At 38.7% G+C, this 22,494-nt stretch overlaps 1 protein-coding gene across 5 annotated transcripts in view; it reads left to right on the top strand.

Moving 5' to 3' along the window:
• Positions 1-22,494, top strand: part of AFAP1 (actin filament associated protein 1) — a 115,127-nt gene that overhangs the window by 70,819 nt on the left and 21,814 nt on the right. For all 5 annotated transcript variants that reach the window (XM_032186692.1, XM_032186689.1, XM_032186691.1 and 2 more), the window contains exons 5-8: positions 3,453-3,664; positions 6,613-6,792; positions 18,848-18,940; positions 19,690-19,774. In XM_032186692.1, the coding sequence (XP_032042583.1) occupies positions 3,453-3,664; positions 6,613-6,792; positions 18,848-18,940; positions 19,690-19,774 (570 nt within the window). The remainder of the gene's footprint in view (positions 1-3,452; positions 3,665-6,612; positions 6,793-18,847; positions 18,941-19,689; positions 19,775-22,494) is intronic.

The following is a 22,494-nucleotide window of genomic DNA, read 5'->3' as shown; positions in this document are numbered from 1 at the left end:
TAGGTTAAAAGTTGGAGTAGATGATCTTAGAGGTCTTTTCCAGCCTGAATGATTCTATGATTCTATGACTGTTTAGTGCAAAAACCATAGGGTTGTCTCCCAGCTAAATGCCAGAACTTCATTCTGTAACACAAACACTCTTTACCAAATTCCACTACTTATCCGAAGACTGATTGCACTTAAGAGGAGATACGATGAGAACACTGATGAAACGATGAAATGACTGCTGTGAGAATGTACACAGGGTCAGTCAACCCAGTTAACTGTCACTATGTACTAACAAATTGAAAAGATTTTCCTTTTGCTGCTCTTTTTTTATTAGATAGGGTCATTTATTACTTGTGTGTGGCTGATTTATCACTAACAGTTAGTTTTTTGTATTAAAGGGATATCAGCCCCCATTTTATAGCTGTTTTTATTATTTGAACCAGAGCAAATGAACAAAATAATCTCTCTGTCCTTAAAACACATGCATAGAAGTCACCTTGGAACATTAATTATTCATTTGTACACTGTGTGGCAGGGAAATTTGTCATTGTGCATTAGCTCTAAACATGAAAAAACAAACCAGGGTAGTTGGCAGCTCTTAATTTAACGTAGGAAATTGAAGGTAAGAAAGAATTTTATATAATGCAAAGTAATTACAGGAATTTAGCAGGGCAGCAGAATCACTCCTCTCCTCATGTCCTCCCTTGGTGGGTGGACATGATGGGTGGTCCTGCTATACCCTGTGAACCACTGACTTGTGTTTTGTCATTAAACATGAGCCATGCTCAGGCAGAAAAACATTAGTAGCACAAATATTAATAGCACTGCTAAAGGATTGCCTAGGAAAAAATATGGCACAGTATGAAACTGCTGTCTTATTGTACTTAACAATCAAAACCCATAAAAATATTTAGGATATCAGTCTTAAAAGTTCATTAGTAATTCTGCAATATAAATGTATATATATATATACCCAGATATCTAATGCTTTTTTCTATTGTAACTTATCATCTGCCCTGCTGTGATTTTGATGTATATTCTTATGTCCTGAATTCATCACCTTTTAAAATTTACATTAAAAGTTACCCATTCTTCTTTATCCATAATGAAGTTATTTTTAAATTCAATATTCCATTAGCAATTTATCTCAGTTCAAGCAAAACTTCCACTGAATCTAGTGTGTGTGGTAATTAAAATAACCCAACAATGCACTATATTAACCTAAGATTATAACTATATTAACCTATAGACTGATTGATATAAAGACCATTCCAAAGAAATGTTAAAAATATAAGAACTGCAATAATAAATTGTTAAATAACTGTTGGCATAGATGTAATTAACTTCAGTAAATATTCCCAGAGTCTTTTTGTAATATCATTAGTAACAAGGAGGCTTCCATACCATAATAGAATACCTATAAATGGTTAAAGTCAATCAGACCTTATTGATTAGGCAAAACTGCTTCATTTTGGACAGACCCTTTTCATTTTTTTCCTACAAAGTCTCTCCTTTCTCACCACCACCACCACAAGACCCAAAGAGTGTGTTTACTTGAACATATACACAATAATATCACGTGCAGAGACAGTATCTTAGGTAGTGAGATATGGTAACACTACTCTGGTGGCATTTTTTCATTTAATTGGTAGTATATAATATTGGCAGAGTACTATCTGAACAGTATTAACATATCTCACTGAAAGGGTTGTGAGGCACTGGAACAGGCTGCCCAGGGAAGTGGTGGAGTCACCATCCCTGGAAGTCTTCAAAAGACGTTTAGATGTAGAGCTTAGGGAAATGGTTTAGTGGGGACTGTTAGCGTTAGGTCAGAGGTTGGACTCGATGATCTTGAGGTCTCTTCCAACCTAGAAAATTCTGTGATTCTGTGATCTCTGTATACAAGTAGTAACTTGTTCTGCTTCTTGTCAGCCCTTACAAATTTTGAAGTTTCAGTACGATCTTATTGCCAAAAGTGGAACAATATCACAAGTGAGGTAAACAATGGTTGTGGAAAGGGAGCAAACATTAAATGAACATTATGACAGTGGTGTAGCTGCAACAAAAGTTCACTACTAAATCTAAAAAAGAGATGAGGAAGTTATGTTTGGACACTTATGTATTATTTTTCTTGGAAAGGGAGAGGGTGAAGTTAAAGATGAAATGCTTTATGTGAAACACTACCAGTTCCCAGAGGGAGAGCAACTCTAGGTTTGTCTGTTAGCCCATTCATGCCTTTGAAAGAGGGCCTTCCCAAAGATGATGAGTGACTAGATCTTACATCTTCATATTTGGTAACACCACATGAAGAATTCTTCCTCTAGTCCAAACAGGTTGGCATTCTACTCTGTGTTTGAGTTTGGCCGATGTACTGCCAAACATTTCCTGATGTTTCTGTACGCATGTTTGTGGATAGCCACTCCAAAAGGAGGTCAGAGGGAGAACATTTTGGTTTGGTTCTTGTTTTGGTGTTTCTTTTTTTTTGTTGTTGTTTTGTTTTCGTTTTGTTTGTTTGTTTGTTTTTTCTGCTTTTTGGGTAGAAAGTTAGAAGAGTCTGGTGACTTCTATCAAATCTTACGCGTTCTTTTAAACAAATATGAAAAAAAAAAAATGCTCTGGAATAAATGTTTTAAAATCTGTCAGTTTAAACATCTAATCTACATTTTTCCATCTGTCTCTTGATTTTTCTAAAATAGGTGAAAAAAATGTTGTATTTTCCTATTGATAATCATCTGTGGCATTTACCACTTCCCCACATGGAGCTGCCCCAAGCCAAATCCTCCATAGTAGAATTGACCAGAAGACAACAATTCATTTTCAAAAAAAGTTTCATGAGCTTGAAATATATATATTCTCTTTGAAATGAAGATAAAGTATTCTATATAAGCTTTGTGAAACCACAAATTGTATCAGAATATTTAAGCTTGATTTGGAGTTGCAGATATCTGGGTATAACCCATTGTGACTCTGCACGTAGGTAGGGACTGTTTCAGAATGAGCTCTCCAGCCATTTGATCTCTTGTTCCCTTCCTAGTTGCTGCAGGTTTCCCTTGTGTCCCAAATTGTGTCCTAAATATCTAGCTAAAGCAAATAAGAGATTTTCTTCCTTGAAATATTTGGATGAAATTTCAGCTATTGAAAATATTCCAATTGTTTCTTCTCCATGAGAATGGAGAAGCACCACCTAAAATTGTAGCTATTTATTCCAAGCTCATTCTTTCAGTTAAAATTCCCAAGGCATCAGCACAGGTCTTCTGTAAAATTTCATAATGGAACTGCATCTTTTATTCAATTAACTTAATGTAGTGATATTACTAAGCACTGAAACAGTAGTTTGTTGATGGCTGACATACAAAGGCCTTAACTCAAAAGGAACCCCGTTGAGTTTTTCAATTCTTTCACTATACTTCATGGCTAAATGTTTTAACTTGACACTTTTATGAGTAAAAATCCTTTTCTTAAAGATTATGACTCGGATGCCATGAGCAGCTCTTACGAATCCTATGATGAAGAGGAAGAGGATGGAAAGGGGAAGAAAATGAGACATCAGTGGCCTTCTGAGGAGGCCTCTATGGATCTGGTGAAGGATGCCAAAATCTGTGCCTTCCTGCTTAGAAAGAAACGATTTGGGCAATGGACCAAACTACTGTGTGTTATCAAAGAAAACAAACTACTGGTAATTTTTATTTTTATCTGACTATATTTTCTTTCTACCTTTTAGATGATGTATTTAGTTTTATAGGAATTTAGGCTTTGGAATATGTTCTGCAAACAGTGGCCAAGTCTACAGTAACCTTACCAAAGATTTCGGTTATGATTTACCCAAGAATCAGAGAACCACTGTAATTATAAGTGTATCATGTAGCTACTCAGATTTTTATTGCACTTAAACCCGGTCAGTACCCTGATATAGGAAAGAAAGTCTACCCTATTAGCTTCTACTGTATTTAATTTGAAAAAAAAAAAGCTGAAACTGTAAATCCAATCTTTCATTCCCTGTGGACCAAAAATCTCATAGGGAGCTTTGTGTATGAACTGTTGGATCAGACTGCTGGAGAGAAAAGTCCCTTGTTAGACTGAGAACTCACTTGGCAGCATATGCTGTTGTAATGTATACACTTTAAACTAAACCTACACCATCTGTTCTGCAGTAATTACAGATGCAGTATTCACATGATGCACAGCTGCATTATAGAAAGGAAAGAAACAAGTGGATGTATTCTCTTAAGCAAATCTGTTATGTTTCTTTCTAATTGCAGGCACAAGTAAAAGATTCTGAAAGTTAGGAAATTATCTGCTCATAGAAGTCTTTTTGTTTATTGAAAAGAGTCTAATTAATGGAGACATTCATTTCTGTGACATTAAAAGCAACCTAAGGCTTACCATAATAAATCGTTTGGAGTCTTAGACACTCCCTGTCTTCCTATCTGGTGTTTGCAACAGTTATAGCTGTTTATGTAACTAGTATTTACTGTAATATCCCAAGTATTAAAAGCTGGTTAACAGATGATAGAACATTTTCTGTAGAACCTCATAATTCCATACTAGTAAAAGACAGCTTAGGTGTGTTTGTTTACAAGTACATTCATGCTTATGGCTGTGTAGGAAATAACAGGGTATGAGATAGCAATATCTGGGTAAGAAGTTTCTGAAAATATAGTTGAAATTCATTTCTAGTTTCCCATGGTTACAGAGGATTTAATTTTTGCATCCAGCTCTATTTAAGTGATAAAAGGAATGTTGAATATGATTTGTTTTGTATTATATTGTTGTAATGCCATTATCCTTAGCCCACATTTTTATCAGCATATACCAGAATTGTGTCAGATTTCAGGACCGTCAGATAACAGCTTGAAGAGAAAAAAGAAGAAAAGAAAAAGGGAAAGAAACAGATTTTCTCAGAAGTCACACAGTATTTCTTCTAGAATTATGTTTGTTGTTCTATATAGAAATCTGTTATTTTTTTCTCTTTTCATTTCCTTTAGCCACGTGTGCTCTGAAAAGCTTTTTTCTCTTTATGCAGAGTGTCTTTCAGTAATTCTATAACAGGGATTAAGAAAATAAAAATCCCAGTAGGAGTCTAATGACTAAATTACACAATATTTGTTTATTGTTTGAAGGAGATATGAGATATGCAAGTAAAACAAATAAATGTTCTTAGGGATTAGAAGTTGCCTGCATAATAATGCGGCTGTCATCATAAAATATTTTAATTTGAATTAGACATTAAGAATAACACTTAGTAGGGAATTGTTTTTCATGTAAAGTCACTTATACATAAATACTTAACTTTTAGTAAATACTTAACTTTTATAAATAAAATTTCTAATTAAATGTAAATGAAAACATATGCTATTGATTGCTTCTTGAAGTGACTAATGCTATATGTTTTCAAGGTTTCATAGCTTGAAAACTTAAGTTTTTTAATGTTGCAAACTTTAAATCTATGACCAAGAAATTTTGAGTTAATTGCCCTTGGAGAGGAAAGGAAGATCATGAATGTTTTGCAGAGGGTGGCTCTATTTGTTCAGCCTAAGTTGAAGTGTTTATAACCTCTAACAGTTACTGTGCTCCTGACAGTTGCATCATGCCATGAACACTGCCTCAGACATGTAAAAGTCTTTATGTTCTTTCTCCGTTCACATTTATACTCAACTATTCTATGTATGCATATACTAGTCCATGTTTAATATCAGATACTGCTTTAGCCTTCATGCTTATTTGTATCAGTAAAAGCCCAATTTACATTAGTATATAAAATTACTGGACATTCATACTCACAGTTAAACCTTGCTCTGTAGTCTGGCAGTCTGTGACAGCTTTAAAAAAATGAGCTATACTGATGTGTTAGAGGATGGGACTAGGTCAACAGGACAAATGATGCAATGTGAAACCCTGCATCTTCAAATCACCAGTTCAAAAATAGAGTGAGTCATCTTTGATACAGCACAAAATGGCTGTTCACTGACAGAACTTTCTACTTGGGGAAAAATCACTGGATAAATCACACAGTTTTAGGCAGGACCTTAAAGGGTAAACCAACATTTATGTGATTTTGTGCAGTAACTGATTAAACCAAATTAGTTGAAAAACTACAGTCCTGTGTTTTTTCCCCCTGTCCAGACTGCAACAAATTTTGTTACTTATCTCAACAAGGACAGCTGAATAAGGCATCTGCCTTCTCTTTTGCGAAGGCAGCATGTGAGCACTGGTCTAGGTTTGCCTTGATACGCTGAGATGTTGCTGGAGGCCAGGGTAAGCATCTGGGTTTGAAAGTTGTTAACTGTACAAGTGTATACTGCTGGTACATGTGAACAGATATCCAAAAGCACCCTCTTCCTACCTGATGGAGTTCAAGGTTGAGTCATAAAGATAACACAGAAGAAGCTTAAATGCCCTCCATATGTTGTACCTGCAATAAAAGATCTCTATTAATGTCTGTCTGGAAGCAATTTTGGTTTACAAAGAGGATGAAAAGAAATGCAAAGTTAGCATTGGCTGAACTCTGGGGTATGTGGTAAAGAGTTGTGTTGAAAATATTAAAAATAGCATTTCTATATAATAACAGCTTTCCCCTAAAGGTCACAAAGGTGAGATTTAACTTTTGACCTTTGCATTTTGCAGTGTTACAAAAGTTCCAAGGACCAGCAGCCCCAGATGGAGCTGCTCCTGAATGACTGCAGCATCACGTACATCCCCAAAGACAGCAAAAAGAAGAAGCACGAGCTGAAAATCTCGCACCAAGGAGCAGATGCACTGGTTCTGGCAGTACAGAGCAAAGAGCAGGCGGAACAGTGGCTAAAGGTAAGAGGTGACTTCTGACCAGGAGCTTTCTCACCACCAAAGCACTTCCATTGCCTGTTCATAGCTTTCAGGCAATCTAGACCACTTAAATCCCATCCAGTCTGGGACTGCAGAAATCCAGACTTAATGCTCGGGCCTTGAAGCAGCTCTTTGGGCAACCATAATCTCAGCACTACACAGCTGCTGTGGGTGCGTATGTTTTTCACTGCTAATTGCACAATAGTCTGGCAGCAAGAAGGGAGGTGGCAATTCCCTTCCACTTACATCTCCAGCTCATTATCTGGAAAGCTTTGGTGACTCAGATTCCCTAACATGAAGGGAGCTGGCACCCAGCTTGCTTTTTGGAGTGGTGCATAAGCATAGCCGACAAGGCTTGTCTTGCAAAAATTCAACATACCACCGTCACAGATACCATTTTTTAAACAAGCTAACCTTGAGGAGATACCTGTTTGAATTGTTCTAGAGGGAGAAAAATTATTCAGCTTCTAGAAGTCAATTAAAGTTGGCTGACTCTCATTGAGCAACATATCATCTGTTACGGTTTGTTCTGGGAAGGCAGAATTCTGAGAAATAGGATTTTGTCATCTTCAACCCTTTTCTGTTCAGTGTCTGAAAATGTCGAAAATCCTGGTGCAAGGGCTGCAGTTTTAGATCCCAACCAGATTAGTAGTATTTATACTGGACTTTGCCAGTTTCAGATATGGAGGTCAGTGAATTAAGTAGTGTGGGAAACTATCACTACATTTTTAGTGGCTTGATTTAAGAACTTTAAATCCAGCCTTTTGAATGCATATTAAAAATCTGAATGCATAAGACTCATCAGGCATTCTCCATGCTGTGCTCTGATCTAACCTTATATGGTACTTATGTGCTAAGAATAAATTGTATTTTTCCAAACACAATTGAATTAAACACATAGGAATTTCCTGATGACAGTTTTTTTCTGTAGAAGCGGAAGACATAAAATGCAGCTTAGGAGGTATGACTTTCTGCTGTGGGCTAATTGACCAAGTGGAAAATTAATCTGTAATTTCCTATTTTGCAATATTTGAATATACCTTTGGGGGGTTTGCAGTATGTCTGCTTTTGGTTTTGACTGGGAGTTTGTGTCTTATCTTAAAAATGCACTTTGTGTTGTCATTTTAGTGGAAAGTAATCTGTATTTGTTAGGCTTCTTCTAACACCAGTATCTTGTTTCAATTTTTAAAACATAGTAGCATCCAAGGGTCCTATTAATTCACCTAGAGTTTCAAAAATACTGATTGAAATGAAAAAAAAATCATCAGTCATATTCTTTTCCAAGGGAATTCCACTTCAGTTAGATCATAGTAACTCCACCATTATTTCCTGTCTTGTTCTAAACTTGGGCTTAGTAAAGCTGAATACATTGGCATTTATCAGACTTTCATAAAAATTGTTGGGTTTCTGTTTTGTTTTGTTTTATTTTGTCTTTAAAGCATTCTTCACACAGGCAGAGCAATGCTAGGTTTTTCTATATCCCAGATGCACTCTTGCTATTTAAAAAAAAAAAAAAAAAAAGTTTTGCACATTGCATGTTAGCACAATTGTGTGTGCCAGGAGTGAACGGCTGGAAAGTATGCTATCTGCAAAGCACGTGGAGACAGTCTGACAATACTTTATGTAGTTTCTTCATGCTGCAAAGCTCTCTATTAATAAGCTTCTCAAAACTACATGGCAATGCTACCGTACGCTCAACTTCCAAGTCCTCAGTGCTGCTGCATCACTCTCCGTCCTGTACAGTACAAATTACCAGTGCAGCAGCTAACCAAAAATAGTTTGTGCAGCTCTTGCAACAGCTCCAGGGTTTTCAAGAAATGTGGCTCTTCAGAAAACAAGAAGCATTCGTTCTGTGTTTTTAAAAATGTAAGATTTTTTTTTTTTAATTGCAAAAAAATATATTTTTTTCTTCATGCATCCCTTACTTAAAATGAGCTTCTGAAACTCATGTGTAGATTTATGTAGGAATTTCTTATACTGAAGAAGAGATCACTGTTTTGTCTTTGAAGAAGTGGTATGAGCTTCTTCTGCCAGTGGGGCATGAACTCTCTGTCCCCACAGCTCTCTATCATCTATGCATGGTTTCTGTAGGTAATAAATTCTATTTTTAGAATATTTATTCTAAAATATAAATTTATATCTGATTCAGGCACTAATGATGAGAAGGGTCTCTGCATCCATACTTTCTAATCCTAACACACCTCCTCTGCCAAAGATACTGTGCCAATACATGCCAGCAGAGCCAGGTTATCACTTGGGAACGACAGGTTCTCATGAGGAAATTTGTGTGTAAGTATCAAATTAAAGCTTTACTCTTGAACCTGAAAAGCTCAGAATGGATTTGGAGGCTAGAATTTCCCGTGAAAGCTAAAACAGAAGATCTTTTTAAGTCATATGTAATCAGTATAAAATACATTTACTTGAGCAAATAATTTTAAAATATCTTTTGGAAGACAAGACATATTAGAAGTCGAACTGAAGTAAATGCAGAGTATTTTAGACCTTTTTTGTGAAGATGACACCAAGAAAACAGCTGATAAAGCTACTGCAAATTGAAGTCTAGACTGGAAACCACAAAGGGAGTTTCAGGTTTACCAGTTAACAAATGTGTGATGAAAAAAAAAAAAAAAAAGGATAGCTGATGTCACCAAAGAGCCTGTCAAGATTTCAGAGCATCGAGTGCAACTAGTATAAAATCCAGCCTAGAGCTGAGATCATATCAGTAATACAGTGTGCAACATTAAGTGGTGGAATTTTCCAAACTTGAGTCCTAAAATGTTCCCACAAAAATGTACATGAAAAAATGTATGCAGTTACACACTCTGACCCAAACATAAGCTTTTTCCATGTGCGCTTGAGTATATGGGCATCTGTGTGCACTTTTGTGCATTTGTGGTCAAGTGAGGTCTTAAATCTTCCTGTTTGTCTCAGCACATCCAACAGACCCACAGAAACTACACACTTATTTGTCAGGATCCCTGGGACATGCTACATTAAAAATAAAAGGACTACTAAGAAGATTACAAGAAGATGCTTGTTTAGTGGCTTCATTCATATAGATGAATGTGTTCTGTGTGCAGAACCTTCAGACAAGGCCACAGAAAATTGCTCCTAGTATTAAAAATACATGGATGCCAAAGAAATTAAGTTCTGAAGCAGCTTCTTGTAGAAGACCAGTGGAAGAAGGATGTGGTCATGGTGTCCAGCCCTAAGGCCTTCCCTTCCTCCTAGCAATGCCTCCTGAAAAAATGTATTTCTGATCTATCATTCATCATTTATCTATTGTGCATCAGAGGTAATTTACCATTTGGAATCCTGCCCTTGATTTTCTTTGTTTTTCCTAACATTATGCACCCTTGGTTAACTGTTTTTGTTTATGGTATGCAGCCATTTTGCATCATCTCTTCATTTTAGGGCTTATAAGAAAGAAAAAAATCAAGATTGTATCATTCAAAGACCCTGCAACACTCCTCAGGAGAGTTACTCAGGTTGACCTACTCAACTTCCATCTCAGATAATTGCATGTCATCTCCAGTAAAAGTCTTTGAAAAAAATCTCCTTTTGCACTACACTGAGCTTAGTGAAGGAGCCAAGTAACTTCTGTGCTTCAGTCTTAATGTGGACTGAGTTTTACTGAAGAATAAACTACTGTCACAGCTCTTTGTTTACCAGTTTAAATCAGTATAAGTTTAAACCACAGTTTAAATCGGTCATATGGGCTTGTGACTGTAAACATTGTGTGCTTGTTTTTAGTTTCTATGGGAATTTCCAGCCGAAGATCTCAAAAGACTTCAAACATTACTTTCTTGGCTTAAGTAATATTCCCTAAAGAGATTATTATCTGTATGGTGTAGCTGAGTGAAGTTAAGTGCCTTTAGAGTGACTGATAAAGTGCTAGGGGATGTATGCCCAGTACAACTGATTTCCATATAGTGCTTGTTGGTTTACTGGTAACTTCAGGAACTCATGGTGTCCCAGGGCAGTCAGGCTGGGTTGATTCTGCACCACACATCACTGCCAGCAATGGAGGCATCACCTGGAGGTTCAGAGGGCTGAGCTGCATGTCAGAGCTGTGGCCAGACTTACTGGTAGGATTTCTTCTCACGCACTTGGAAAACAGGAATACCCTGGTTTGGCTGCGGGGCAGCCAGTGTCCCCTTGAACCACTGTATTTGTATGACTGGCACCAATGAAAAGAATGTTACTTTAAAAAAAAAGGCAGATACAGTACGTAATACTTAAAAAAAAAAAAAAAAAGAAAGAAAGAAAAAAAAAGGAACTACAAACATCATATTTGCTTGTTTTTTTTGTTTTTTTTTTTTTTTTTTTTTTTTTTTTTTTAAAGAGATAAATTTTCTTTACATTCCTGGCTAAGATCTCAAATACAGGCTGTTAAGCTGTTGCAGATCTCGCAGCAGAATCTGTGAGGGCTGTGACTTGGTCCCCTGCTTTCACCACTAGACAGTATTCCTTATCTCTCCAATTTTCATCTTGGGATGGCAAATTATTTATACCATACCCAGCTCAGATTTATGGCCTGAAATGCAGCCTGCATTTCCATGCCACCTTGCAGGGGCAATGCTCCCCATGCAGTAGCGATGCCTCCAGCCACCCTGTGCCTCCTGTCCTGTCTGGTCATATAGGACCAAAGTCTTTGTGGTAGTGATGCAGGAGAAAGGGTACGGGGTTCGTTTTGTTCAAATATGTCAGAAAAGTATTTTTAAGGGGATATTTTTAGGCACTAAAGGCTTGCTGACTACTAGTTTGCTGGAATCTCATCCCCAGTTTACTCAAATGGCAATAAGACAGAAAGGTAAATCTTTTCAGGCTTGAGGATGTTTTCCAGTACACAGGGTAAAGTATGTTTCTTTTCAGGATTTATAGCATTGTAAAGGTGAATAATTTATGCTTTTCCTCTAATTTCTGTAATTTCTAAATTACAAATTTCATGGTAAACTCCATGGGGTATCTCTTCTACTTCTCAGTAAAGTGCTATTAAAGCTTTGGTGCTCTGTTAAAGAGGTTAAGATTGACACTAACATACGTAGTGAGTAATGAAATTAAGCAAATGTACTTCAAGAAATGATGCAAAACTATCAGTTTTAGCCCTAATTACTTCTGAACTTACTCACTTGTGATGTTATTCCTTTCTCTGCCTGGCGTGGGACACAGTGGCAGTCATTAAATTCCTGTGAGTTTAATGAAAACAGGTACTGGGTGTACAAGAGTTGCTATATGATCACATCCCTGTGGTAAGCACAGTTTGTGCCTGAACTCATCCAATGGTATCTACCAAGACAGAGGTTCACAAGCTCTTCAGACACAAGGGGGGCTTTCAGTCTTATTCCTTATCAGGTACCAGAGAGATTAACCACAACAACCCAGCTGCAAACTTAGTACTTTTACTCAGAATTTGCTGGTCTCCTTTGTGGGAGTGTATGGTTAGCAAGCAGTTGACTTTTTGATTTTACTTCATAGCTCATATTTTTTTTAATGATGACATCATGTTTGAAGGTAGCTCAAAAAATCAAATTTGATTCATCTGACTTTGCAAGTAAAAAGAATAAAAGTAGGGTAAGTTATTTTGCATGCAGTCACAGTGTCATTTAAAATAAAAAACAATAATTATATAAATTTGTAGGTGAACACTGGTATGAAGGTTTTATAGTAAACTCTACTGCTTTTATAGTAAGGTATTTTAAAACAAAGAAGTATTCCAGACAAACCACATGGCAAAAATTCCACTGACTTCACCCTTCATTGTCAGCTGACTCGGGCAGGCAATCTTTCCAGCTGTGTACCTGCAAATATTTCCCTTCTGTTCCTCATGTCACCGAAGTCAAACAATACACTTCTATATCCTAAATCAGTGGGGGATTCAAGACCTTCCTATAAGATAAATAAGTAATTGCAATACAGTTCAAGCTGCACAAGCTTTTTCCATATCTGCATTTGAGAGAGGCAGTTCTGAAGTCTACTGACTGTACTATTGTAATGGCAATTGTCGTATTTGAAATTCTTGTGATGGAATAACAGGATATTATTTTAAATGTATTTAGTTTTGAAGCTATACAAAGAAATGAAAGGTCTTCTTTTTTCTGATTATATTTTCTCATATATTTTAAATATTTTAATACATAGTGTGTTTTCCTGGCAGATTCTGTGCATGCACGTGTGTGTACGTAAAATACAAGCATTTGTGGTAAGAAAGAGAATGATTTCCCTTTTCTTATGTGTGGGAAAATTTAAACTATTAATGGAGCATGCTCCATTACAAAGTATTCTCAGAACAGCCTTCCAGTTTGTGCCATTTTGTTAAAAATCACTCATTTGGGGGTTCCTTTTATTTGCTTTCTAGTTTTGGAACCATTGAGATATTTGCTCAAATATTCATACATTTCATTGCAGCAGATAAAAATTTTCTGACCTCCTCTCCCCCCTCCTGCTCACAAGTATTTTTTAATGAAAATAGCGTTCTTTTGTTTTCATATGACTCCAGGAGATGGAACATCATAGAAAAAATTGTCAAGGACTCTGAGTCTTGTGATTGAAATTATGCAAGTTGGCAGCACTGGTGGAATGTTTTATCCTTAAAATTTTGAGTTAAAGCTATAAGCATGTGAAAACCGCATTTATAATGGCAGCTGTCTGCAAACGTAATTATAGAGTGCATCCAGTCAACCATTATATATTAAAGGCATTTCATCCTGGTGAGCTCTGTAAGTATGAGTTTTATGCTGTGCATCAAATACAATTATACAGCATACAGAAGATGATGAGCAAGCCTTTGCCAGTGAACCCCTTGAGCCGAAATGAAGTGTGGGATCCTTAAATGTGCATTTTCTTCATATCTTGATGTGAACTTCCATTTGAGAGTGTGTCATTTTTTTTAATCAAAATTTAATTACAACCCAATTACACACTTTATCGTCTCCTTAAATATGTGAGGTATGATAAGAACCGTATTTACTTGAGTGCATGACTTTGCACATACTATTCAGTTAGTGCTGCCAAATCATTCCCCTCTGTTCTGTCTGTAACTCCCATTACTATCTGCCTTTGCCAAAATTAACTAACCGTGTGGTGTGAGCAGATGCTGAAAACATGAGCCATTGAATCAGGGTCATGCAGGAGACAGAAATGAATGTTCTCAGAAACTGTATGGTCACATTTCTCGAGGAAAACAGCAATTTTACACCAAACTGAAGACCAGCAATTGAAAGGAAAGCAATATACAGAAACAGTTTCTAATGTATTTTGGGAGGAACTTAGGGCTAAGTTTAACTCCAAGATGCAAATATTCTGGAACAGACACATCTAAATTTTCTGTTACAAAGCATGCCAAGTGCCATGAATTTGATAGTACTGTGCTTACATTTCTGAGAAAAGATACGGAGAAATTCAAACATCCAAGAAAGAACACTGAAACATTTTAATATACTTGCTTAGAAATAAAAATGTAGGTTCATTTCCCTCGTCTGCTTAGATTTTTATGTAACATTGAGTGAGTGATTTAATCTTTCTTTCATTCCCAAGTTCTTTATCTGTAAAACAGGGTTGGTTTTCTTCCTGTCTTTATGGGATATAGTGCCTTTAATTCATGATGTACACGAGTTGTATCGTTCTCAGTGGGACCAAAGGTGCTGCTCACCCCAATGGGTGGCTGCAGTCGTGGCATGAACTTATTCCTGGGAATGGTCTGGCAGATGCAGAGAAGCTTATCCACCACTTCCTCCACGAGCTTGCATGTTTCTTCCGGGTTCCTTACTGGCCACTGCAGGTACCCACTGACAAATCTGCGTGCATCCAAAATGTCAGTGGAGTCTTCATCAATGTCGTTGTCCCCCTTGCTTTCAGAGATGCCATTATTGTTTCTGCTGCCCAGCTCACGACGCAATTTCATGAGCATGTGGCAAAGTACGAAGAACAAGACAAGCTCTCCAGTCAGGGCCTAGAACTGCCAGTGCTGCAGCATAGATAGGAGCAGGGCTCCCACATGCGCCCAGCTGTGCTCCTGGTCCCTCTGCTCCATTTCTAGCAGCAGCTGCATCATGCGATCTTGCAGCTCCTCTGCACGCTGCTGCATGCGCTCATTTGTAGCTGCATCTAGTTCATTGCTGACTTTCTGTGGGCTATGTATTAAACCCAGGAAGGTCAGGGCGAAGAAAATTGCCGAAACCATGGTCTGAAAGAGTTGAGAGAGAAGCAAGTCAGTGGGACTGGGTGGGAGCTGGCTGGTGGCTGAGGGAGCTTGGGCAGGAGCTGCAGGCCCTCGGGGTCAGGTAGGAGACAGAGTGAGGGAGGTGGGAGGCAGCAGGAACTGCAGCCAGAGCCGGTGGTGACAGCCATAAGCCCTGCCCTGAGCAGCTGGGCCCTCGCTGCAGGCTTAGCTACCCCTTGAGGGGCTGGTGTTTGTGCCCTGGCCATGGCCCAGCCTAGCCTTCCCTCTGCTGCTTCACTTACCTTGCCAATGGCTCAGGCAAAACTGCAGCAGCGCTGCTGCCCTAAAAGCAGCCCCTGCATTGTGACATGTCCTCTGTGGTGTCACCTGCACCCCCACCCCGCCACAGGGCCCCCGGCCCTGCCCTCAGTCCCCACACAGGTCCTGGCATTGCCTGAGTGCTGTAGCTCCTTGAGCTCCTTTTGCCATGGCCTTTGGGAGCCCCCAGGGCTGTCTGTGGAAAGAAATTTGGGGTGATGGAGCCCATGGATGCTGTGGCTCCTAATGTGCCGCCCGGTGAGACAGGTCGGCTTCCTTGGTGTTGGCCTTAGTGCCTCCCTGGTAGCGCTGGTGGCCTTGCAAGTGGTGGGATGGGGCCTCTCCCTGGCCAGATCCATGTGCCTGCTGTGCCAGCAGGGTGCTTCGGAGGAGACATTTCTGAACATGTGTGAGGCTGTATGGGAGGGGAGGTGCCCGGCTCTGCGGGATGCTCTTTCCTCCCATCCCTGCCTGTGAGGAAAAATCTTAATAAATTTTTTCAGACAGGATATTCTGTGAAGCTATTTTATTTGCGATGGCAATGTTTAGCATCCTGCATGCAAGAGTGCCCAGTGAAAGTCTATCACAACCTTGTATTCCCTATTCGTGGGACCTCTCGCAAATATTTTTCAACAGTCTTGGGAATCAGGAGAGGTGCCAGTAAACTGGAAGCTGGCAAATGTTGTGCCAATTTTTAAGAAGGGAAAGAAAGAAAAGGCCCTGGTAACTACAGGCCTGTCAGTCTCACATAAGTTCCTGGTTAAATGATGAGAAAATTATCCTAGGAGTTATTGAAGCACATCTGGGGGACAAAGCAGTCATAGGTCCCAGCCAACATGGGTACGCGAGGGGTAGGTCCTGTTTAACAAATCTGACTTCCTTTTATGATCATATCATCCCTCTAGTCGATCAAGGCAAGACAAGGGATTGTCCTGCTCTGCTCTGCACTGGTGCAGCCTCACCTCGAGTACTGTGTGCAGTTCTGGGCACCACTGTACAAAAAGGATGTGAAACTGCTGGAGAGTGTCCAGAGAAAGGCTACAAAGATGGTGAAGGGCCTAGAGGGGTAGACATATGAGGAGTGGCTGAGGTCACTTGGCCTATTCAGCCTGGAAAAGAAGAGGCTGAGGGGAGACCTCATCACGGTCTACAGCTTCCTCATGAGGAGGAGTGGAGGGACAGGCGCCAATCTATTCTCTTTAGTGACCGGCAATAGGACCCACAAGAATGGTGTCAAGCTGCAACAGGGGAGGTCCAGGCTGGACATCAGGAAGAGGTTCTTCACCAAGAGGGTGGTAGCGCACTGGAACAGGCTCCCCAGGGACATAGTCATGACACCAAGCCTGTTGGAGTTTAAGAAGCGTGTGGACTGTGCTCTCAGTCATACGGTCTGAATTTTTGTGTGGTTATGTTTGCAGCCAGAAGTTGGACTCAATGATCCTTATGGGTCCCTTCCAACTCAGGACATTTTATGGTTCTGCGGTTCTATAGTTGTAGAGATTGATCAGGTCTCCCCTCGGCCTCCTTTTCCCTAGACTACAGGCTCAGTTCCCTGAGTCACCCCTCATATGTCTTATTTTCTAGTCCTTTCAGCAGCTTTGTTGCTCTTCTCTGAACACATTTCACAACTCAATGTCCTTCTTGTAGCATGGGGCTCAAAACTAAACACAGTACTCAAGGTGTAGTCTCACTAGTGGCAAGTACTGAGGGACAATCACTTCCTTAGGCCAGCTGACCACTTGATTTCTGATGCAGGCCAGGATGGCATTGGCTTTCTTGGCCACCCGGGCACACTGCTGGCTCATGTTCATTTGGCTGCCAACCAGCACAACACCCTCAAGTCTTTTTCTGCCAGGCAACTTTCCAGGCACTCTTCCCTAAGCCTATACCACTGCATGGCATTATTATGACTGAAATGTGCCACTCAAGACTTACTGAATGCCATACAACTGGAAACAGCCCATTGATCCAGCCTATCCAGATTCCTCTGCTGAGCCTTCCAACCCTCAAGCAGATCAACACTCCCACCCAACTTGGTGTTGTCTGCAGACTTACTGAGGGTGCACTCAATCCTCTCATCAAGTTTGTTGTTAAAAATGTTAAACAAAACTGCCCCCAGTACAGAGCCCTGTGGAGCACCACTTGTGACTGGCTGCCAATTGGATTTGACTCCATTCACTGTGACCCTTTGGGCTTGGCCACCCAGACAGGTTTTAAACCAGCTGACAGAATGTCCGGCCAAGCCATGAGCAGCCAGTTTCTCCAGAGGAGGGCTGTGGGAAACAACTTCAAATGTTTTGCTAAAGTCTAAATAAACAACATCCACAGCCTATCCCTCATGCATTCAGCAGGTCATCTTATCATAGAAGGAGATCAGGTTAAGCAATCAGGACCTGCTTAGTAATGACAAGATGTGGTAAATACTGTTTTGATATGCTGAACACTGAAGAGCTCTCCCCACAAAGGGTGTGTTCTAATTTCTCTGTCTGCTGCTTTCTAATTTATCTTTCCAAATATCTACTTAAAATTTTTATTTAATGTATGTCTGAAAAGCTTTAAAAATGATAGTAGTGTTTATTGCTGCTTTCCCTAGCCCACTTTTTCTGACTGCTCATGTAGACCTTAAGCTTGTATGTTATCACAGTCACAAGGTAAGTTGACAAAAAAAAGAGTAACGAGTACCATGTGTGACATAAAAAGTGTAATCATTCTCCACATTAATCGACATGAAGTTTCAAGATCTGTCCTCATCAGACCGATAATGGTCAGGTGGGAACCTTACTAGAGGGGGAAAACAAAAAAAAAAAGTAGTGATGTCCATAGGGAAACAACAGATGTCTTTGCTCATTGCGTATTTTTACATTTATTTAGTTTCAGGTTTTGAACTTCAGTTTCTGTCGAAATCTCATTGATTTCTAGGTTCTGGAATTTTATTTAACATTTTAAAAACAGACCTAATGCCCATTTCTGAAAACACATTTACTATTACATTGACCTATACCTTTATGTCTGTATGAAAGTATAAAATGAAAATATCACAAAATGCCACTCCAAGGTATTCACTGGCACTTCCTTAGATCTTCAGTAGCAAAAACAAAACAAAACCAAAAAACAACGACAACAACAACAAAAACAGCTGGGTAATATGCTATGCAAAACTGTTATCCTTATCATCATAGTGCAAGTAATTTGGTGGTGTCAGCTGAGTTTGTATTGCAAAACTAGCACATAGAAATCACTAGCACTGTTGGTTTCTTTACTCAGGAGAGCCTCGGAGCTTAACTTGTCTAGAAACTGAAACCTTCCACCTCTAGACATTATGTCTCCTTGAGGTCACACATGAAATGACTTAGGGAGGCAGTGTGGAGAGCTTCATACAGTGGCAGCCTGCCTAACACATTGCTGTGGACAGGGAGATTTTCACATTGATGCTTTGCTAACCTGACAGCCTACTAAAAGGCTTTGTGATTCTCCTTCCTATTTCCCCTTAACATCCATGCATAATTTCTCTGATTTGTATTTGGTAGCTAATTAATTTATTTTTTTTTGTCTCCTAAGGTTATAAAAGATGTGTGCAGCAACTGTACAGGCACTGTAGACTCCGATGGGCCATTGTCTAGTTCTCCAGTACACAAGACAGAACTCGAAAAGGTAAAGTTATCAAACCAATAATGCTCACTTCCACAAAAGCTGAAATTAGATTTAGTTTCTGGATTTAATGCACTAACTTCTTCTTGTTATACCATATTCTAGGGAGGTTTTAAATAAATAAATCCATATAGTGCAAAGTGCAAGCAAGGCTGTAACACTCAGGGAAGAATAGCTGAAGATGATAGAGAAGTCTTGAGGGGAAGTCTTTTCTCTTTGAGAATTTAGTTCTTAAAGATCTCCCTGGGCATGCTGTCAGTTTCAGTAGACCCTTTCAAGCATTTGTGCCTTAACACAAAAACTTGTAAGAAGCTACCACAAGCAGTTGTCTCTGCTTCCTTTACTCAGCAAGATATTTGAGCAAGAATCCGAAAGGAGAACAACTCTGCAGTGAATAGTCAGTACTTTACCAGCACTGATTAAGCCCCTGCTGTGTTGAGGCATCCACATGAGCAAACGCCTCTGTAGACCCTACTTAAAAGTCCTACTGACAAAGGCTTTATCACCAATTTCCTGGGAAGGAAAATCTTTTTACTGTACTTTCAAATATGGAGTTAATTTGTAGTTTATGTGCTATTCTAAAGCCTATATGGTAGTATTAACAACAACAAAAAACCTTTTTACTAATTTAAGTTTGTCTTCAGGTGGATTGGTACTTAGAAAGTGTTTTACTTCATAGTAAGCATACTTTGACTCATGACACTTAATTTGATGAAGGTGACATTATATGGCAGCTTTCTTTGTCCTTGCAGAAGTTGTCATCTGAGAGGCCAAGTTCAGATGGGGAGGGTGCTGTGGAAAATGGCATTGCTACAGTGTGCAATGGAAAAGAACAAGGTAAGTCTCAAACGTTGGATGCTTTTTGTAAAGAGTGTCCGCAAATACAGAGAGTAGTAAAATAGGTATAGATTTTTTTTTTAAAATAGGTAGTAATGCTTTTGAATTGTTATTGTGTGGGTAATATCAATATAATTAGTACAAGTAAATAGAATACAGAAATTTCAGCTTGGACTTTTTGTGTATTCAAAAGTACATTTTCTTCAGGATAAGTGCAACCACTATAAGCATCTAACAGTTGCTTGTGGTAATTGTGTACAGCAGCAACATGAATGCAGTGAATGTAGATTTTAAGCAAAAAAAAGCCCTATAATTGAATGCTACAAAGAGTGCATATTATGTATATATATGTATATATAGACATATATGTCAGTCTATACACATGTATTTATACACACATGTAAAAATGAGTATTATGTATGATTATATATATTAACATATTAAAATGTACCTAATCATGTAATATCAATGGGTTTATATAATCATATAATTTTACACATGCTACTTTGGAGCTGTGCATATTTTATATTCCTTATAATCTGACAGAGGCACATCCCAAACCCAGAGGGAATTTTGTCTGAGTTATATGTAAAAAACTCAACCCCTATACTTCCATCCCCACATCTCACCATCCTCCCCAAAACAAAGAAACCTCTGTGACTTCCTTAGCTTGATGTGTAGCAATGGTATCATTTAGATACACAAAACTGACATTTTTCTACAGCTGTGAAGACGAGGGTAATGTGAGCCGCTGAGAACACAATGTGTCAATACTGGCTTTGGTGCCAGCCCTGTCTTGCCTTTTGACTCTCTCACTGTCTTCTTCCTGTGTTATTTTCCAACGTTTCCTGACCATAAAGATTTCTTACATACCCAACAGTACGGCACACTGCCAGCTATGGTGGTTTGTAGAAGTTGCAGCACATGGTCAGATTCCACAGCACGAAGTCTTCCACTTAGCTTTCAAAAAGCTCAGTACTGTTTTAACCTCTGGAGCCTGCTGAGTACCTCAGTGGTACATAAGCTGAATGGGTGTTCTCCAAGATGTCCAAAAGTGGCTGGTACCTCAGGTGCCCTGCAGGAAGCATGCTGATGGAGCATGCTCTGCTAGAAAGCCAGCACACCTCAGACTTCTCAAGAAGGGAAGTTAAAAATACCAGTTGCTTTGAAAATTATGACCTTCAACTGTGTAGTAATAATATTAACAGACATTAATGACTACAAAGAGATTAAAATATTTTCGGCATTATTTTATGTGGTTCTGGGTGAAGTTGCAATATTTTTAATTGGTTTTAAACAATGGGAAGGAAATGCTTAAGGGAGCTTGCTTTGCTGTACATCACCCATGGACCAGCCTTTCTGCCACTCAACCAGCTTCTTGTTTTGCTGTGGGAAGGAAAAGAGAAGAAAAGGTTTTTGTGACAAAAATCACTTGCAGTCATGCAATCAGTATATCTCTGAGAGTCTGAAACATAAAGTCATGAAGGCCTTGTTTCTGTTGCCTCTCTGTTCTACAGCAGAATAAAATAGCTCCCTCAACCATGGGAGTTTGTTTCATGTTTGGAAAGCTCTGGATAAGTTGTAAACAGCCTTTCCTCAGGAAGCGAGTATTGGACCTTTGCTTGCACACACTGCATTGATGTTTGCTGGAGCAAAAGCTATCCACTCCCCAAAAACACCTTTTCCCCCTCAGCACCACATGTAGCAGGTGGCAGATTTATTTGTACAGTCTTGCCTATAGATAAAATTTCTAAATCATTTTCCATGTTTGCTAACAATTAAACTAAACATGATAAATTATGCCATTGTGAGTCCCAAACTGCTACTCTGTTTTCCATGCATTCTTCTTCCCAGTTCATCAGTTCATAATTATTTTTCATGTGAACATTTTGTCCTATTTCTCTTCAGCTTACACAAGTCCATAACCACTAAATGTTCTGTTTTGGGGAAGTAGAAAAGGGAGTTGGTAGGTCAGGGATAAACTTACAGCAGCTCAATCAGTAACTATTTTAAATGTATTTTTCATCAAAATCATAAATCAGTGCAAGTTCATGGGTAAATTTGCTACCCTGACAGTTATCAGAGTAACTTTTGCTCTGTTGATGGAATTCAAATCCACTGAACATCATTTCTGAAATGAAGATGATTTTTTTTTTCTTGGGGGGTGGAGTCTGTTTTGCAAAGTATTTTTTTTTTAAATTCTTTTTGGCTTTAGAAACCTTTTTCCATATTTTTCAACTAGTTAGTTAGGGTTTTAGTCAGATAGGTACTTCTTAAAATGATATCCGTTGTCTTTGCCATGTTACTTCCAGTAGTTCACCATGGTTCAATGCATACAGCTGTAATTTTACTAGTAACACATTAATGGAAGCATAGACTGGCAATTGACAAAATCCCTCCTTTCAGCAAGCTTTTTCATGTAAGCTTGTAAGATAGCAAAAAGTGCGAACTTTAATCATTGAATGCTTATACTGATCCCACTCATCTAATTGTTAATTGCTAATTTATAAGTCTTGTCTTTCTAAAAGGCCCATTCTGTTTATATTCCTTGACGGCAGGGCCACTTTTGCTAGGCAAGCATATTCTGTCTTTGTTAAATATTTAACTGTTGAAATATTTTGAGGTAAATGTTTAGAATGGTGACTGATCATCTGGCTGGATTTTTATTCTTGTGTATATAAGGTAAGTAGTTCATTCATATTGATAAGTTAGATGATGAC

The sequence above is a fragment of the Aythya fuligula genome, chromosome 4 (assembly GCF_009819795.1).
Source record: "Aythya fuligula isolate bAytFul2 chromosome 4, bAytFul2.pri, whole genome shotgun sequence".
Classification (NCBI taxonomy): domain Eukaryota; kingdom Metazoa; phylum Chordata; class Aves; order Anseriformes; family Anatidae; genus Aythya; species Aythya fuligula.
This window is presented reverse-complemented; position numbering and strand designations above follow the sequence as displayed.